The following is a 19,075-nucleotide window of genomic DNA, read 5'->3' as shown; positions in this document are numbered from 1 at the left end:
TTAAAAAAATAGGGTTTTAAATTTAACTTGAAACTCTTAAAGATTCATCTAAGTTCCTTTCTTGTCACGATCTTCTTCCTCCATGCTCCACTCATGCTGAACCTTGCAAATCTTCATTCATCATCTTCCTCTAAGTTTAAATTATATTTTTTCTATTGATATCATTTTAGATACCACACCTTAACCTAATTTAAAGTACCAAAACAAGCACCAAAAAGAAAAATAAGAGAACAAGAGCAAGAGCAAGAAACCAGAAAAAAAAAGAACCAAGCCCAGGTAACAGCAACAAAGAAAATCCCCCAAGCCGAAAAAAAAGATAGCCTAAACCAATCCTGGAGCAAATGGAATACCACCCCCACCGCCAGCAACTTGCCAAAGAATTTAACAAATCAACCCCTCCCCCTGCAGCAACGTACACCAATGACAGCAACAACAAGAGGCCCGTATCACAGCACAGCAAGAGACTACAAAGATGAGAAACAATCCGTGGGAGAATTCTTCCTAGCATAAGTTGGTTTTGATGTGACAAATATCCACATACAATCAGTGGCGTATCCAGGACCCCGGGGTCAGGGGGTTCAAATTTTTCCATGACCTTCCTAAAATTAACACAAACCATAATCAGTAAAAACAAGGCAGCACTACTCTGTTTTAACAAAAGAAAACAGCACTCCTAGTCTCCTTCAAAAGAAGACTACATGCACACTTTTTTTTTGTCAGCAAAAGTAAAATTAAATTAATCAATCTCACTACAATAGACCAAAACAGAAACACAGAAACTGTACAAGAACTATTTCCCACAACTCAGCAAAGACCAATGATAGAACAAAAGTAAAGATGAGGTTGCAGACTCTGTTTCAATAGGCAGAAACTTCAGCCATCAAGCATACACATCCACGAGACCCACTCACAAAGTCTCAAGATAAGATAATAAGGCTTAAGGCTTTAAATATTCATTCAGCACTAACAACAACATATAAATGGTTTGTTGAGTTTTACTTTTCATAAGCTGTATTCAATGAGCTTGGACTCAAATGTAAAATAAAACTATTTTGAATTGGAACCAGTTCTTGTTAAATAATTGAATACATAATCAGTGAACCAATTTCTTTGATCCAACTTATGACAAACAATAAATTCAAGAGTGTGGAGCATAGAGTTTTTTTTTGGTAAACAAAATTGTATTATAGAGGTACTAGGGGTACCTCAACCCAGAGAGATATATGATGGAACAAAGGAAAATGAAAAAAGAAGAGAAGAGGAATCAGAAACAGAGTACAAAAACAGGGTATTCAGTACCCCAGGTGCCCTCACAAAACATAAAGGCCAGCTAATACTCTTCAGACCCACAACAATCACCTAAACTAGGCCTTTTCATATGGATTCTTCAATCCAAAACAGTGCTACAATGGTACCAGCACAGGTGCCAAATGAGATAAAACTTCCTCCAAGCATTTACCAAAGATTGACATCAAGTTCTACTCTAATGAACTTGGCACAGGCTTTAGCTTACCATAAAATGTGTTATGAAGATATGCCATTGCAAGAGTTGCAAGCAACCCAGGAACAACGGACTATCCAAAATCTCTTGGACACACTTCGGACCATTCTTTGATTGTAGATACTAGATAGGTAATTATATCTTATTTACATCCCAAAACCTTGTTGGTTGCAAAGATCTCAAAACGGTATCTTTTGCCATGCCACTTATATAAAATTCTTCAAATCAACAAGGAAGTAGCAGTTGCGTTGTTTTAATTTTTCAAAAAAAAAAAAAACTACTTCACACAGTACAGTAAAAAAAACAGAACCCCCACCGGTCACAGCAAGAAAAAGAACACATCTTCAGAGAAAACCAATGAAGTACCTTGGATTGGCCATCCAATCATACATAGAGCAGCAAAATTCATCCAATCTCTCAATTGGGCTAAATCCACAACTCTGGTTTGAGTTTTTCCCCCAATCTAAGAGTTTTCTCCCAATCTATCAATAGACACATTACCTTACCCAAAAATTAAATTATCAATCAATCGTATTCATGGTTGCTTGGGAAAATCAAGCTTGAGAAAGGAGAAGAGAAACGAAATCAATTTAGGGAAATCTCAAATCAGCCATACCTAGGGTTAGAGCTGCAGAGGGGCGGCTGGATTGGTGGACGGTAGTGGCGTTGCGTGGTGATGGCCGGTGGCGGTGCGTCGTGTCGTGCGTGTGTGCTTCAATCTTGATGATGGCCAGACCTAGTGAGAGTGAGAGGGTGAGGGCGTGGTGAGCGTTCCTGAGAGGGTGAGAGCGTGAGTCTGACTGTGAGTGTGTGAGAGAGAGAGAGGAGAAAGTGAGGGTCTGGGTGCAAATGGAAATTTTCAGGGGGTTCAAAAAAATAACAATACAAGGGGGTAAGTAGAATTTTTTGTTTTTTCAGGGGGTATGAACCCCTGACTTACACGTGGGTCTGCCCCTGCATACAATAATGATTGATATGTAGGCAGCACATGCACATGCACATGCACATGCACATGCACAGAGAGAATCAATGAATATAGTAAATATTGAGTAGAATTATCGTAGCTTTAGCTTAGGTGACACAATCAAAATATTATTCGTACAATATTATTGAATCATTTACTATTGTGGAAAAGTTTGGTAGTGGTATCAACATATATATTGTACGAATATTAATGATTTATTTTTATATTTTTCGTTTGTTTCTATCTCATTTTCATTTTTTTATCTTTCACTGTAACATTTCGTATCATGTACTCCCTCCGTTCTTATTTATAAGTCAATTTTACCCAATTCTCTTAGATTAAGAAAAGTAGTTACAAGCAATAAATTTGTAAAAGAATTTATTCACTTTCCTAGATTACCCTTATTTAATTTCTTATAAATTTCTCTCTCCAAGTTATTATTTCAAAATCTCATTGTCTCTTTCATATTAAATATGAGGATAGTTTTGGGAAAAAATAATTAATGTTCCATTGATATTGTAAATGGACTTATATTTATAAACAAAAAAAACACTAAAATATGGTCTTATAATAAGGAACGGAGGGAGTATGATGTATCATATATCATATAATTCATTTTTATCTTCTTTTTCCTTATTTAGCTAATTTAGCTAAAATATAAGTGGAAATAAAGAGTGAACAAAACATTAGTCCATATTGTACAAAAATAGCATGCAAGCTTAAATATTCTAGACCAGATCGAGATTCAACTTTGTATATCTATATATTGCAAGCCATAACACACAAACCATTCATCAAAACACTATCTCCGTTTCAGAACAAAAAATTGAGTGAAAGGCACAATTAATTAAGATGCAGCAAGCACCGGTGATAATCATCGGAGCTGGAACTTCCGGCATCGCAGCGGCTGCGTGCTTAACAAAGAAATCAATCCCTTATATCATTCTAGACAGGGAGGACTGTTTTGCTTCCATTTGGCAGAAATATGCCTACGATCGTCTCCATCTTCACCTAAGGAAGCAAATGTGTGATCTACCATACTTACCATTTCCCCCCTCTTACCCCCTTTATGTACCAAGGAAGAAATTTGTAGAGTACTTAGACAACTACGTGAAGCACTTCAACATCAAACCTCTGTACCACAGAGCCGTGGAGAAAGTAGAACATGATGGTACTCAATGGAGAGTGAAGGCTAAGAACAGAGCCTCTGGTCTTGTCGAGGAATATGCTGGTAAATTCTTGGTGGTGGCCACTGGTGAATCCGCTGAACCCCGTGTAACAGAGGTTGAAGGGTTAGAGAGTTTCAAAGGGAAAGTGATCCATTCAACAGGGTATAAGAATGGGAAGGAGTTCAAAGAACAGCACGTTCTTGTTGTTGGATCTGGCAATTCTGGCATGGAGATTTCATTGGACTTGGCAAATTTTGGTGCCAAACCGTCCATCATTATTCGAAGCCCGGTAAATATGTCAATTTATATATTTTGGGTTTCTCTAAGGGCTTTCTTGAATGCTACTTGATTTTAAGATGATTGCTATGTTTGTTTCGTTTGCTCTTTGTCGTTCCAGGCACTGGGAACTGTTTTAGAGTCTTGGTTTTCTTAGTTACTAGCTTTAAGTGTGATACAAGGAATCTGTCATAACAGTTATAACAGTCTTTATGTTTAGTTGTTTACTGACTCCTTTACCATCTTGTTTGTAGTGCTCATATGTTTCACGTGCTTTTCTCCGGTGTTAGGAGTGGGCTTAGGCTCTTGTACTTTTCCCATTATGGGACTGGGCCTTCCTTTCTCCCTTATTAAATCTGAACCATTAACAAAAAGAAAATGATTGCTATGTTTGTTTTCAATTTGAAAGTCTGAGCATTAAAATTTGAGACAACACATTTTAATGTCTTAACGTAAAAGAGATTTTGAACATCCATTGGATGAAGTCACTTTCAATCTGAAAACCAAACATGCACGATATTAGGGTCATCTTCTTGTGTTACAAGTTCTCAATCAATCATTTAATTTTTTTTATTCTAATGTTAATTATTTATCATATTTTAAGTGGCATGTTATAAATTTTTATTCGTTAGTACCTTAAAGATGTCACAAAAGAAGTCTCCTTCTCTATAATCACCCATAACTTAAGTGATTGACATAAGTCTTATAAAATTTCAACCCATAATATGTGATAAAATATTAATAGTCACCTAAGACTAAAGTGATTTTATCTTGTATTTACCGGAGTAGTTTAGATAATTTTATATATTTTTCCCATGATTGATGATGTTAAAAACGAGTCCACCCATTATATTAATCATATTTGTACTATTAATATTTAAAGTTATTATTCGTGTACACCTTTTATAGTAAACACCAAACACCTGTATTTTGTGGCGTTCTTTTACTGTTGTGACAGTTAAAAACCACCACAAACTATAGGTGTCTGATATTACATATTTGCGATAAAGTGTGATACACAAATATTTTTAAATATTTAATATATGCCTACTCAAATTAAATTGCGAAGAAGCTATTATTTTAAGTTGTGAATCAGGCTTTTCTTGATAAATCATTTTTTTTGAACTTTATTATACATGTGTAGCTTCATATTCTATCAAGGGATGTGATGTATTATGCGATGCTTTTGTGGAAATATCTGCCGTTGAGCGTGGTGGATAAACTGGCAGTGATAGCTCGCAGGATTGAGTATGGGGATCTGAGCAAGTATGGGATACATGTTCCCAATGAGGGACCTTTCTTCATGTATCAAACTTACGGCAAGTACATAATACTAAGGCTGAGCAAGATTATCCAGCCCGACCCAAACCCGAAAAAACCGACAAAAAAAGAAGCAATGGGTCGAGTCGGGTCGGGTAGACAGTTAAGGTGAAAGGGGAAGATAGTTTCAGACGGGTAATAATGGTCGGGTACGGGTTGGAAATTTAAAATCCAATTTTACCCGAACCCGACCGTAATAAATGAATATAAATATTTTTATAGGTACCTGTTTGTATCTGAGACTACTTCTGTGCACTACTACTGACTTGACTGACCCTACTAGTAGAACAACATAGCTTGTCTTTTGCGTACTAATCAATGACTGTCATAATGTCATTGTCTACTTTATCAATAATCAGATTAGTTTGCATTTTTTTTTACATGGGAAAAATAAAAAAGTAAATTAAACAATTGTGTAGTGCTCTACAACTTTACCATTCATAATTCATTACACTGCCCAATGCCCCTTTATTCAAAATTTTATCTCAACCTTATCCTTCAATCTTCTTTCTTCTCAACCGTTCACACACTCCCACCACCGTCATCGGCCATTCTTCTCCCTTCTTCCTTGTTCCTCTCCACCTCCGCGACCACATCTACTCTTCTCTCTAACGGATCTTCATTGCCTCGTCCAACACCTCATGGTTGTGTGCGGCCATCAAACCTCGACAGACCCCCTTCTTCCCTTTTCCTCCATGCATGGCTCAAGGACCCCAAACCCACTCTCCAACTCATGGATTCTCTCTGTTCTGGCCCCCCTAGTCTGAGTTCTCACTCAAAAACTGTTTATTTAGAGACTCGCAGTGTTGTCTAAGCATTTGAAGATGTCAACGAAAGTGAATCAGGAAAGTGAATCTAGGAAAGTGACCAAAGGAAAGGCTGGAAATATGAATATTTTGTTGTATTTTTTCCATGCTTCAGTGATTAGAGTAACTGGATCTTTCTCTGTAAATTTTATTCTTCTTAATCTCTCTGTTTTTAGGATATTTTTTCTTTGATCTTCCCATCTTCTATATTGGGTTTCCTTCTTAATTTTTTTTTTCCTGGGTTCAAACCGCCCCAACCCACCGAAGCTACCCGCCACCCGGTTCAACCCAAACCGACACACCCGTAATCATACCATGGGCGGAATCGGTGGTGAATATGCTTGATTGAAGCCCGTTCAAACCCGGTATGTTTCACCCGAACCCACCCGAACCCGACCCATGCTCAGCCCTACATAATACTTGACTTGGGAACTGTTAACAAAATCAAATCTGGAGAAATACAGGTATGTATGCAGTACTTGTGGTTAATTAGGAAAAACAGAGTAACTAATCATACTTTTAATATTTGCTCAAATTAAGACATTAGTGGCGTTCTATTATGCTATATGATGTAGGTGTTGCCATCGGAAATAGAGAGTGTGAGAGGTAACCAAGTATTGTTCGGGGATGGCAAGTCGCACACATTTGATTCCATCATTTTTTGCACAGGCTTCAAGAGATCAACTCAAAAGTGGCTTAAGGTATGTATCATATTGAGTGTAACAAGGTTGTACCCTTTAACTATTGGATGAATTGTTAAATTGGTCCTGAAAAGTGTTGAAAAGTATTGAGTGTTGACAAGTTCGTCCTTTAACTTAGTAAGTATCATGTGATCCCTAACTGTATAAAATGCCGACTAAGTTAGTCGATGTGATCATATAAAACATCGGTTAAGTTATCGACGTTTAACATAATCAGAGGATAAGAATAATTCCTTCCTCTAAGGACGAACTTGTTGACACCCAACACGTTCACGGTGTTAGTCAAGGAATCTCAATAGTAACACAAAGAAGATGATTGAATGAAAAGAGAGAACACACGTGTATGGAGGGAATTTCTGTTTTGACTATTATTCAACACAATCTGATTTTTCAGTACAATTAGCCTTATTTATACTATCTAGCTTACACACCTTCCACATCATCAGCTAGTGTCACATAGGCAATTAAGACTAACAGACTAATTAACAAACTAATCAACTTTGAAATTACATTCTAATACACGGAACAATTTGACCATTCTTTAACTATTATGAAATCAAGTTTAGATGACATAAGAATGTTTATTTGATTTGTATAGGGAGGTGATGATCTTTTGAACGAGAATGGATTAACAAAGACTAATTTCCAAAGCAACTGGAAGGGTGAAAACGGTTTGTACTGTGCTGGACTGTCAAGGATGGGATTTTTTGGAGTTAAGGACGAAGCCCAAAACATAGCAAATGATATTGCATCGTCAATTGCTCAACAAGAGAAATTTAAACAAAGGAATTAATGGTTCCATTTCAATAATTATTTTCTGTGTTACTTTGCCCATATTGTAAACTGTGTGTTGCGAGTGCAATTTGAAACAAGGAATATGGTAGGCTGTTTTGGATGAACCATTTACACGTGGGGTTAAATGGCCAATGGGTGTGTCATGTAATAAAAATGGGACTCTTTAGAGCCCATTTGGATTCTCTATTTTCGCTTCCAAATAAGTGTTAGGAACATGTATTGTAAAAGTGTATTTTTTCATATTTAACAAAATGCGTTAAGGAAAAAACAGTTATATTTTAGAAATTTTATTTTTAAATGTAGTCTTACTTTATTTTATCAAAACAACATTCGTTCTTTTAAACTTAATTTTACATAATTTCAAAAAATAAACTTAATTTTACACAACATTACAAATTCTGTTAAATTTAAACCTATCGAACATAATTATGTCAAATTTCTCTCATGTCATCTAGGTTGAGGAGGCTCTCCTACACTTAGTTACTTTTCTAGAGGCCGATGTTTCTCCATTTTAATATAATTAGTTGAAATTAAAAAAATAATAATTATATCAAATTTCAATTTACTCATGCAGTTTTATTGAAAGATAAACTCACAAATCACAATCGCGTACATGTTTCATAGAACTTTGAAATAAGTAGTATCAAGTAATAAAAACCGAGAAACATGTAAGTGCATGGCTCAATCTCTGCAAAAGATAAAAACTCCCCTACCCTAAAAATAGAAAAAAAAAATATTGGCCAATAAAAATTAGTAGGGAATAATAGTGTTATTCTCTACAAAGATGCATGACCCATGTGCAATTACCAACAAAACAAGTCTCTATATTTTTACTAATCCAATATATCGTTATAAACTTATAATACTATGATTTTGGCTACAACTAGGGTGCGCTACCCTAATATGTGATGTATGAGTACATCATTGAAAATTGACATTTTTATTTTTAAATTAGTGTTAATTTTTCTTTGTCATTGTTTTGTCTCCTTCTTTCTCCCTCTCTTCATCGTTGTATTGAGCTGCTCAACACTGTCGCCACACCCACGCTGCCCTACACCACCACCACCACACTTGAAGTTTGCCTACCTTCAGGGGTGACAACAATCCCCAACAGCGTGTGATCTTCTTCTTTGGTCAGAGTTGAAAACGATATATAACTTTTGCGAAACAACATCATACTTTACGACAAATATCAAGATTGATCTCTAAGCAAGTGTGCAATGATAAGACATGGGACTCTAACGCACGTGTTTTCACCAATTAAGATCAACTCGACTTCACCCATTGCGAGTTGTCGAGTTGGCTGTGGATATTTAGGGAAAAAACCATTTATAGAAAATTAGGAAATAAATAATTGCATGAGTTATAAAGGATTGTTTAAAGCAAATTTAAATAGTGCATCTAGCAAATTCAGCTCTTGAAAATCATAATATTATTGCAACATTCTATACAAATAAAAAAATATTTTGGCGTGTGGGCTAGCTCGACTCAATTTTGGTGCAAACCTATTTGATCCATAAATTAGATGATCAGGGTCAATCTAACTCGAGATATGCTCAAGCTGGATTTTGGCCAAACAAACCCGCCAATGATATGATGAGTTAGCTCGCGGATCAGCCGGACGATCAATCGTGTACGAATCTTTTTTACCACAGGCTGCATGATTTGGATTAGTCTAACATAGGATTTGTGAGAGTTGGATTTTGACCCACCCAACCCATCATAATTATTCTATAGTCTCAGTCTAATGTACCAAAGTGGGTCATTCACAAACAATAAAAATTAGTAAATCTCAGCTTAATGCGCCAATATAAATGACTAATCCCTTAATCGCGCGGGTGCTCTCTCACTTTAAGTGGTGAACGACTGACCACAATATGCTTTTTATTTTTATGGATAATAATCGAACTCTTGACCTCATAATTAAAAGATCAAGTGATCAGCTAACCACTACGCAGCACCTTATTATTATGATTGAACATTTGTTTTATTACATGCAAAGTATTTTCATCATATATTATATCATCATTGATTTATAGCTTCCTAACCAGCACAATGTCAATGTCAATGTTTATTTCAAACGAAAGAAAAATGAAAAAACTATAGTAATTTAAAAGATGTTGGTGTGTGTTAAAGAAATAATATTAAACCATCCATATTGTTATGGGATAATTAGTTGCTTCACACATATCATGAAGAGAAAAAGTTTGATGCACCGACGGTGTAAAGTTTTTTTACATCGTCAACCAATCAGATTTTAAGAATGTGAGAAAATCTCTCTTTTCATTTAATTTCTTTAATTGACATGTCACATCCTTGAAATCTGATTGGTTGACGGTGTAAAAAAGCATCAAAATTAAACTCTATCATGAATTATTATACATTTTGAGGGGAAAAAAATAGTTTGTTGAAAGGGAGATGTCGAGTTCCAGGTTCTTGTGCAATGGGTGTCTGTAGAGTCAGGATGAGTAGTATGAAAGAAGAGTAGTGGCACAGGGAGCTAGCTAGCTATAATAGCTGTGTAAACGGCGTGAGTCAGTACAAGCGGTTTCTGCAATCACTGACGCTTTTGCTCTGCATGCAAAACTAACTACCTGCACCGCGCGTGTCCTCTCACCTCACGTTTTAAACCACACATGACTCGCGCCTCTTCGAAATCAACGGTTGAGATTGAGCCGTGAGGAAACGTAAACTTACTATGACGGTGACAGAATAATTGCCCCCTGTAAGGAGACACGCACGCAAAAGTGGCGATGCAAACGCAAGAGGCGTGAGCGTGACCAACAAACAGCAGGCGAGCGAGCGAGCGATACAATTGAAAATCAACTGCTTCGGTTGCATCGGCGCAAGTTAGCAAAATCCGCCACAACGATCAAGAGAGAGAAACGAGTAACAAACATAAAAGGAAAGTTTTGTGTTAAGCTTTTTGTTTCTGCTTACACTTACACTGCACCTGCACCTGCACCGGTTCAGCGGTTAAGGCGTTACACCGCACCAGGCTGGCGTGGTAAATGGAGTTGGAGGGTGCGAATCAATGAGGCTCGTACCGTGGTACGTGCTGCTGAGAGAGAAAGAGAGTGAGAGCGCGCGCGCACTTGAAACGTTTTGGTTTTTTTTTTTTTTTTTTATATTGTGCTCAGAATGAATAGTACTATACACGCCTTACACGCCCTTTTTAAATCTCATTTTTCTTCTTCTCTGTGTTTCGATCGGTTTCTGAAGTTGCATTGTGTTCTTCTCTCTCTCTCACTCACTCTCTCTCTCTCTAGATCGATTGTCGTTTTGGATCCTTGGCCTTCGACATGAGGAGGAAGAGAGATCAGTACTCGGAGTTGGAAGCTGCAGCCACGGAGGGACTTGGCCGTCGTCACCGATGTAAGATTAATTATTTCTCACTGTCTGTGTACTAGCTAGTGTTTGAATTTGAAAGCTAGCTCTAATAAACAATCTTATGATTCTCTCTGATCATGTACGTGTAATCAAATGATCTTTCTAGCTTAATTACTTTAATTAGTTTACTTTCTGCTTGATTCATGCGCGCGCGCCATGAGTTGTAGCTTATTTGAACTGGTTTCAAATCTCTATGGCTAATTAATTGTTTGTTTCATGGATCAGTTTATTTTAGAATTAACTGGTGTTAGTTGGGTCTTGTTTCTGTACTACTGCTACAGGCGTGAAAGATGATTTGTGTGCTGAACTGTGGTATGCATGTGCCGGGCCTGTGTATGTTCCTCGCGCTGGGGAGAAGGTTTTCTACTACCCACAGGGTCACTTGGAGCAGGTTCATTACCATGTCCTTACCTTTCCTATCCCCCTTTATTTTTCAAGTGTAATTTAAGTTAGATTAGACATTGGTTACCTTAATAATTCTACATCTTAATCGGTTTTCTCGATATTTTTAATAATCATCTTGATCATTAATAATAAACACTCAATTTTGTTGACGTTGTGAATAAATAATATATTTAATAATATTTCCATTTAATACTCATTTTATTAACCATTACATATTGCAAAATGTTAGCTGTTGCCTCAGGGTGCTAATTAATACTTTCAAGTTTGAAGAGTAATAAGTATTCATAAAAAAACAGCAGTACTGTTTTATACTCCTAGTGGCTAGTACTACTATGTTTAATACTCCCTCCGGTCCTATTTATAAGCATCAAAAAAAAATTCACATAGTTTAAGAAATGTAGTTAAACTAGATAAAATGCATTAAATATGTCTTGAATCAAAATAAACTTCCAAAATTACCCTTTATTATTAGTGTTGGAAAGTGAAAAAGAGAGAGAATAATTAATGAGACACATTTTACAAGTTAGAATTAATAAGGGCATCATTGGAAAAAATCATTAATATAGCTCAAACTTTCATTTGGTTCTTATAAAAAGGACCAAGATTTTTCTTCTCTTTCATGCTTATAAATAGGACCGGAGGGAGTATACATAATGATCACACGTTTGACTTTTATGCCTGACCTAGTGTCGCTTGACCTGTTTGTTTTACTGTTTCCCATATACCAACATGCGTTTCTGGGAAGGGACAATTGTTTTCCTTTTGTTCAGTCTGTTTTCAAAAATGTAAAATGACCTTTTAATTCTAAATTCTCCTAATTACTACTCCTAATATTATCTTATTCACTAAGTTGTTAAAATAATGTTTTTATCGTGATAAATGTATGTCTATGATACTATGATAGTAGTAGAAGATTGGTAAGAAACTTTGTACTCACGAAGGTATAATTAAATGGACTCATTATAAGCACAACTTGTTACACAACCTCCATACCCACCCTTTTATGGTAGTAGTACTAATTCGACCCGCATTATATTAGATTGGAAGGCTAGCGCAATACATCCATTCATTATTTAACATTTCTAATTCAAACCAAAGGATATAAAACTTTTGTTTTATTTAGCTCCTTGAGGAATAAAATAGGAGGCGGAGTATGTCAATCTTTTTCTTTTTATATTTTTGGTTACAATTTTTTTTTTTTTCGTTACAGTACTCTTTTTATATGAATACACTTAACACACCTTGCTTTTTAGAGGATGCTTGTATAATAATAGTATTAAAATAATTTTTTTCTCTAGTTACTTTGTTCTCTCTTTCTTCTTAAGAGAACCTTTAGGAAAATAAATCGGAAGAAATGAAATTGATGTGCTTACTATATTTTGATTAATGAGTTTAGGGTTGCCCAACTCAGAATTATAATATTTGCTTCCTAATTTTTTTCAACCCACGTAAAAATGGGGAGAGACTAGAGGTCTCTTTCCCCTTTTTAGTTTCTACCATAAGATAGAGAAAGTTATAAATATTTAGGATCTGAAAATGTTATCTTTCCAGCACATATCATGGTTTTGATGGTTTATTGAGTTTTCTCATGACAAAATTTTAGAGCATAACAATATTTTTGCGGACTATGACACATAGATCACTAAATTTACAATTCAACTAAATTATATTTTCTTTAAAAAAACTAAATTATATTTTAAATCAAATTTTTCAAATTCGCATTTGAATTTTTGGATCTTGTTGGTTTACATATTGTTGAGAGGCCTCTGATGGAAGTTGAACCTTTCATCTTGAGGACCCGTTTGCTTGTTAGTTGTTTTGTTTTTGTCAATCTTCGGATGTATAAAAAAAAAGTCATGTAGGGTGCTGGCTGAATGTTGGTTTAAGAGGTCTAATTAAGTCGTGTGTGGTGTTTGTTGGGTGAAGAGTATTTTGTTGAGTTGGGTCTGGGACAGCAAGATGTGGTTGCTTAGGTTGAGGGCCTTTGAGATTTGTAGGATGGCAACTCGCTTGGAAGGGGAAGTGTACTTCTTATTAGTCAACAAATTGAGGTGCTTGGTCTGCACCTTAACGTCTAGAGTATTTTGTTTAAAAAGGTTAGAATTGAGGGTTTTGGTGCAAACAATGAGGTGGCAATCTACATTGTTGGGTTCTAATTTTCTGTACATATGTCGCTCAACTGGGAGGTGAGAGTTTATATTCTTTGTATGATGTTTCGCTTGATGTAATTTGTGTCACAGATGAAAGCTTTGGTCGGTGCAAGTGATCTAAAATTGTTCTGCAATAATTCCTTTTTTTTTTCTTTCTATTATGCTGGGTGGAATTTGTTGGTTGTCTTTTGTGTTGTCCATTTTAGGTGGGGTAGCCAGGTGCTTGATTTGTCATATTTAATAAATTTTGGAGTGTTTTGCTTTGTTTAGGAAGTATTAATTTGAGGTGTTGTTCCCCTCCAATGCGATGTCTGTATGTTCTTGAGATGGTTAATCTCACAAGGCTATTAGTATGAATAAACTTTTCCTTCAAAAAAATGAGTATAACTCAAAACCTTCATTCATGATATCTATAACTCATTTAATAATAGATGAAAGGAATGGATTGCTTTATTCAATGTTGCTTGTTGAGCTAACCCTCATAGGCAACTTGTTTCAAATTCTTACGCTTAATATACTACTTCGTTCTTAAACTAAATCTTAAAAGTATTGCTTTATGTGAATCATTATGTAAAAGTTAGCCCTTGCAATAAAAGTGATTTTCTGTTGCTTCTCCAGATTTGTTATGGAGTCTACTACTAATGTACTAACTAGTGATTGGTCAAATACTGTAAATAGAAAAAGCTCCACACTAACTTCATTATAATGTGAATCGGACACCATGGTCCTGTGTAAAGACAAGAATTTTGTTGTCAGTCCTAAATTATGGTATATTTATCAGTTACTCACGTTAGCTAATAGAAGTAAAGGAATGGTTACTTGTTTGCTTGATATGGTTTTGTGTATAGACCTATATTGTCTTATCACAACCATTTCATGGTCTCATAACTTTCTTGGTTTAATGACTGGAATCTGGAATAGGTTGCTGCATTTACTCAACATCAGCAAGATGGCCACATGGAAATTCCTGTATATGATTTGCCTTCTAAGATCTTATGCAGAGTTATCTGCGTTCATTTAAAGGTATTGTCAACTTTCTACTCAGGTTAATGTCTTATTTACTTAAAATGTTTGATCCATGTTGAAAATAATGTGCTTATTTGGTATTGCAGGCTGAAGATTACACAGATGAGGTTTTTGCTCAAGTGACATTACTTCCAGAGCTCATGGTTGGCTACTTTCTCTTTTAATTTCTGCCTTTGTCTTCTTTTTGTATAGTGAATATGGTGTGTGACACTGTGTGTTTGTGGGAAAGGGCACACATTTACTATTACTTCTACAATTTCGTTTCAAGTGTTACTCTTGTACCTTTTTAAATATCTTCTGCTTAAAGCTAGGCCTTTCGATGATATTGAAATAGTATATCTGTAGAGTGTTTTGATATTGAAGAATGGAATGTTAGTTAATCTTGTACGATAAATGGACATGGATAGTGTACTAATAGAACTGTTTATTGCTCTGGATGTATGCAGCAAGATGAACTTAATTCAGAGGACGGAGGCACTTGTCACATACCTTGTAGAACCAAAACCCACTCTTTTAGCAAGATACTCACTCCATCAGACACCAGCACACATGGTGGATTCTCAATTCCCAAACGACTGGCAGATGAATGCTTCCGTCCTCTGGTTGGAATCCTTATACCCCTCTAATTTACTGACTTTAGTGCTGTGTCCGACAGAGGATTGCATTGAGCCTTGTCTATTGATTTCTTTGCGGAACGGTTGATTTTGGATGATGCATGTGATTGTTAGTGTGGCTTTTGACTATTATTGTATTTTTCTATTTCACCAAGGAGCAAATTTTGCTGTTAACAAGTGGCTTGGATTAAAGAAAGCATTTGATATGATTTTTTATTGTCATTCTAATTTCTACTCCCCATCATGCCAACATTCTTCTGCATTTTTCTGTTTAAATTTTCACCAAGTTTGTGTGTTTTTGTTTTCATCAGTTGAAAAAAGTAAAATCACATTCTCTCAATTCATCTCTTTGGTTCCGTTGGCTTTTATACCTTAGAGTTCGTACGAATGGACATTGGGATTGTTCCCAGCTGAAAAACAAACAAAAATTTATGTTTGTTTTTTGGCAAGAATTTGGCTTATCTCATTCTCATGTCCTTAATAATGCAGGACATGACTCATCAGCCACCAACACAAGAGCTGGTTGCTAAGGACTTGCATGGGTTTGAATGGCATTTTCGGCACATATTTAGAGGTCAGTTTAAGCTATTTTATGTCACCAGTTCCAAAAAATGCCAGTTCCAATTCCGTTTCCCCTTAAATTCATTGGATATTTTCTGAGTAGTGTATTATTTTAAAAAAATGAAATGCAGGCCAGCCAAAACGACACTTGATTACTAGCGGTTGGAGCACATTTGTCAATTCAAAGAAACTTGTTGCTGGAGACTCATGCATTTTTGTTAGGTTCTCTGTATCTGAGTTTCCTCATTCACTCACTCTCCTCAAATTCTGCTTGTTGGTATTCCAGAGGAATTCTTATTCTATTACAAGCATCGTGTTTCTCGATTTGTTTGGATACCTCTAAATCTAATCATCTTGCAATTGGCAATTCCCAAATCTAGCATTACTCATTTTGTATGCAATAATCTAATGAGTTTCAATTTCCACAAGGAAGATTATTTAGATTGTAAAGGAAATTGGAGACTATCTAGGTTGGGCTTTTGCTGGTTAGTTAAAACATTGATGTTTGATAAGGAGCATCGTGAGATTCCAATTGACTGGGACTATTAACTAAATCACGACACTTGTGTCATTGCAGTGGGGACAATGGAGAAATTCGTATAGGGTTTCGTCGAGCTATGAAGCAACACAGCTATGCATCCACATCTTCATCTCTGATATCAGGTCATAGCATGCAACTTGGAATATTGGCTAGTGCTTCCCATGCTATTGCTACAGGATCCTTGTTCACTGTCTATTACCATCCATGGTGAGTTTATCATCTACTTTTCTGGCAATGTGGATAGATATATGCCCTTGGGGCATTTGTTTGAATTGGAAGAAAGCTGCTACATAAATATTTTGCAGGACATATCCCTTTGAATTTATTACTCCAGTGAAAAACTACATGAAGTCAACTGAAACCGACTATGCAATTGGAACAAGAGTACAAATGGTGTTTGAAGCTAAAGAATGTGCAAGAAGGTGATGATGATGCCAAAGTTTGTCTTAATCATGAATGGTTTATTTGGAAATGCATCTATCCCTTGGAAAAGTAAAATGTACTAAAGCTGTTTATGGTAATTATAGGATTTATAAGGAAACTTATGTGTAACCAGGTCTGTTGCCTTTTTGTTTGAATGACCAGAAATGCAGGTGCGATAATTGGGAATGAAGATATCGATAACATTAAGTGGCCTGGTTCAGAATGGAGATGTCTGAAGGTAATCAGATCGTTCCCTATTCTTTGGATTTAATCCCTTGATGTTATAAAACCTTTCTCTTTTATCTTACTTGATTCAATCGAGTTTATATCTCCTCTTAGGTGAAATGGGATGCCATGCCCATACTAGATACATATAGGCATCCTGAAAGGGTTTGTCCATGGTGGATTGAGCCCTTGGACTCCATCAAGAAGAAGCGCGCGCCAATGCTCTCCCTGGCAAACAAGAGATGTGTACTTAACCTGCCTCAGAATTCAGTCAAGTCTGCATCTCAGAGAGTGGATAGGGACTTACAAGGTCAAGATTACAATGGCGTACATTCTCTACAGCCTTTGCAAAGTCCACCATCAACAGATTTGCTCCTCTCATTGAAGATCACCAACTTCAGGACGGAGAAACCTAATCAGCTTCCCTTTCTCATGCAAGAACCTCTGCATCAATCTCTTGGAAGCTCGATGTCATTTCCACATGAAGACATATCAACTTCATGCTCAAATGTGAATTCCACAGGTTCTGAATCCCAGGGATGGCCATCTTCCGAGTCTAAAGATGAAAATGATGTTCCTTTCAGCCTACCTGGAAGCTGTGGTAAATACAAGCTTTTTGGGGTTAGCTTACTTGATAGGCAACCGGAGCTCCCTTCACAACAATTTGCTATTTTTAGCAAAATTTCTAGTCCTCCAATGTGTGTTACCTCAAGGAAAACATGGAAGAAGTGTCGCTCTGTTAACAGTAGGAGTTGCACAAAGGTACCTAACCTAGCATTTATGATTTAACCATAAATTGACTTGTTTTTCTTGAGTTCTGTAGAGTGTTTCTCATTGTTATGTAATATATATTTTTTCTGTGCTTGTAATTAAAATATTGGTAGAAAGGTCCTCTTGGATAGGGACGACTGTGTAGGCATTTGCTAGGTCCTTCTTGCTTTACTGTCATCCATGGTATATAGGCAAGAAATTGATACATATTGTGATATAAATGATATAGCAGGTAGCTGAAGCTTAAAACAAATTTTAGGCATTCAGAACTCTAAACAAAGGCAACTATCTATTTCAGGTGCTTAAGCTGGGAACTGCTCTTGGAAGAGCGGTTGACCTCACATGTTTTCCTGGATATGATGAACTCATTTCTGAACTTGACCAGATGTTTGATTTCGGTGGAAGCTTAATCAATGGAAGCAGTGGGTGGCATGTGACCTGCATAGATGATGATGGAGATATGATGCTACTAGGGGATTACCCTTGGCAGTTAAGTAGTGAAATCGGTAGTAGTATCATTTGGTAAAAAGCTTGTATAGGGGCTAAACCTTGATATTACTTCACAGCAAGTGTTTCTAGCAGACGCAGTATAACTAACAAATTCATATTTGTAAACCCTGCATTTTCTTCTTAAAAACTGCTTTTTGTAAAAGAGAGCCATTGCTGTTTCTATGCATATGGTATTTGGCAAACCAAGCCATTTCCATTTTTGTAACCAAAAGTCATCTCTGGTTGGATTTTCTTCATTTACTTCGTAGTTATTTAAACAATTCTTGAGAAAATTAATGCCTTTGATTTAGTAAATTACTTGTGTTTCTTCTTTAGTTGCTAACTTTTTGCATTATACCATTAAACCAATGCAGGGATTTCCAGTCCATGGTGCAAAAGATGATCATATGTCCCAGGGATGGGATGAAGAATTTCAATCCAAGCTCCTCAGCAGAACCTACAAGCCTTTAATTAATACATTATCTTTCGATCCACTCTACTGAGACAGTGCCTGCATACCCTGCTTGCAGGACAGTGCATTTTAATTTGTTCTCTATGCCGCGAACTGCTATGGTCTTAATGCAGTCGTGTGGTTTGTCGTTTTTAGTTCAAAGATGTCTTACATTTTGATGAGTACTTGGAGTTAGTTAGTTAGTTAAGGGTTAGCATTTAGAGTTAGTTAGTTAGTTATGGCTTAGCCTATAAATAAGGGAGTGTGAAGAGGGTTTAGGTATCTTTGGGATCATTTGGGAATTGGGAATTAGGAGAGTGATGAGTCTCTCGAATACTCATCTGTTTCTTGTACATTTTTCTGTTGAATAAATATCAGGGTTTCATCAATTACTCCCTTATTTATAGGCTAAGCCATAACTAACTAACTAACTCTAAATGCTAACCCTTAACTAACTAACTAACTCCAAGTACTCATCACATTTCCTTTTCAAACTC

At 36.2% G+C, this 19,075-nt stretch overlaps 2 protein-coding genes and 1 long non-coding RNA gene across 4 annotated transcripts; 2 read left to right on the top strand and 1 right to left on the bottom strand.

The window, feature by feature from the left end:
* Nucleotides 1-2,490, bottom strand: LOC130730886 (uncharacterized). The gene is made up of 2 exons (XR_009016496.1): nt 2,118-2,490; nt 1-599 (listed from the first exon to the last, which is right to left on the bottom strand). It is a non-coding gene; the product is annotated as an uncharacterized LOC130730886 (long non-coding RNA).
* A 760-nt stretch (nt 2,491-3,250) lies between these two features.
* Nucleotides 3,251-7,806, top strand: LOC130730885 (probable indole-3-pyruvate monooxygenase YUCCA10). The gene is made up of 5 exons (XM_057583026.1): nt 3,251-3,923; nt 5,055-5,237; nt 6,450-6,500; nt 6,612-6,737; nt 7,336-7,806. The coding sequence occupies exons 1-5, from the start codon at nt 3,318-3,320 to the stop codon at nt 7,528-7,530; spliced, it is 1,161 nt and encodes a 386-aa protein (XP_057439009.1). The 5' UTR covers nt 3,251-3,317; the 3' UTR covers nt 7,531-7,806.
* Nucleotides 7,807-9,953: 2,147 nt separating this feature from the next.
* LOC130730882 (auxin response factor 23-like) lies at nt 9,954-18,967 on the top strand. 2 transcript variants are annotated; one of them, XM_057583019.1, is made up of 14 exons: nt 9,954-10,583; nt 10,802-10,907; nt 11,204-11,313; nt 14,399-14,500; nt 14,590-14,646; nt 14,950-15,105; nt 15,607-15,691; nt 15,810-15,900; nt 16,256-16,426; nt 16,525-16,641; nt 16,805-16,880; nt 16,982-17,629; nt 17,937-18,127; nt 18,502-18,967. In XM_057583019.1, the coding sequence occupies exons 2-14, from the start codon at nt 10,835-10,837 to the stop codon at nt 18,596-18,598; spliced, it is 1,974 nt and encodes a 657-aa protein (XP_057439002.1). In that variant the 5' UTR covers nt 9,954-10,583; nt 10,802-10,834; the 3' UTR covers nt 18,599-18,967. The 2 variants fall into 2 exon arrangements, with proteins under 2 accessions (XP_057439002.1, XP_057439003.1); XM_057583020.1 differs by lacking the exons at nt 9,954-10,583; nt 10,802-10,907; nt 11,204-11,313 and adding an exon at nt 13,157-13,513.
* The last annotated feature ends 108 nt before the right edge of the window (nt 18,968-19,075 follow it).

Source organism: Lotus japonicus, chromosome 1 (assembly GCF_012489685.1).
Source record: "Lotus japonicus ecotype B-129 chromosome 1, LjGifu_v1.2".
Classification (NCBI taxonomy): Eukaryota; Viridiplantae; Streptophyta; class Magnoliopsida; order Fabales; family Fabaceae; genus Lotus; species Lotus japonicus.
This window is presented reverse-complemented; position numbering and strand designations above follow the sequence as displayed.

What these genes read in the sequence shown, in the direction of transcription:
- LOC130730882 (XM_057583019.1), top strand. Translation starts at nt 10,835, where the DNA reads ATGAGGAGGAAGAGAGATCAGTACTCGGAGTTGGAAGCTGCAGCCACG. An exon ending in TTATCTGCGTTCATTTAAAG is followed by an intron (nt 14,501 to 14,589) that starts GTATTGTCAACT and finishes TTGGTATTGCAG; the next exon opens with GCTGAAGATTACACAGATGA. An exon ending in CATTACTTCCAGAGCTCATG is followed by an intron (nt 14,647 to 14,949) that starts GTTGGCTACTTT and finishes GGATGTATGCAG; the next exon opens with CAAGATGAACTTAATTCAGA.
- LOC130730885 (XM_057583026.1), top strand. Translation starts at nt 3,318, where the DNA reads ATGCAGCAAGCACCGGTGATAATCATCGGAGCTGGAACTTCCGGCATC. An exon ending in ATCAAACTTACGGCAAGTAC is followed by an intron (nt 5,238 to 6,449) that starts ATAATACTAAGG and finishes GCTCAGCCCTAC; the next exon opens with ATAATACTTGACTTGGGAAC. An exon ending in TCAAATCTGGAGAAATACAG is followed by an intron (nt 6,501 to 6,611) that starts GTATGTATGCAG and finishes TATATGATGTAG; the next exon opens with GTGTTGCCATCGGAAATAGA.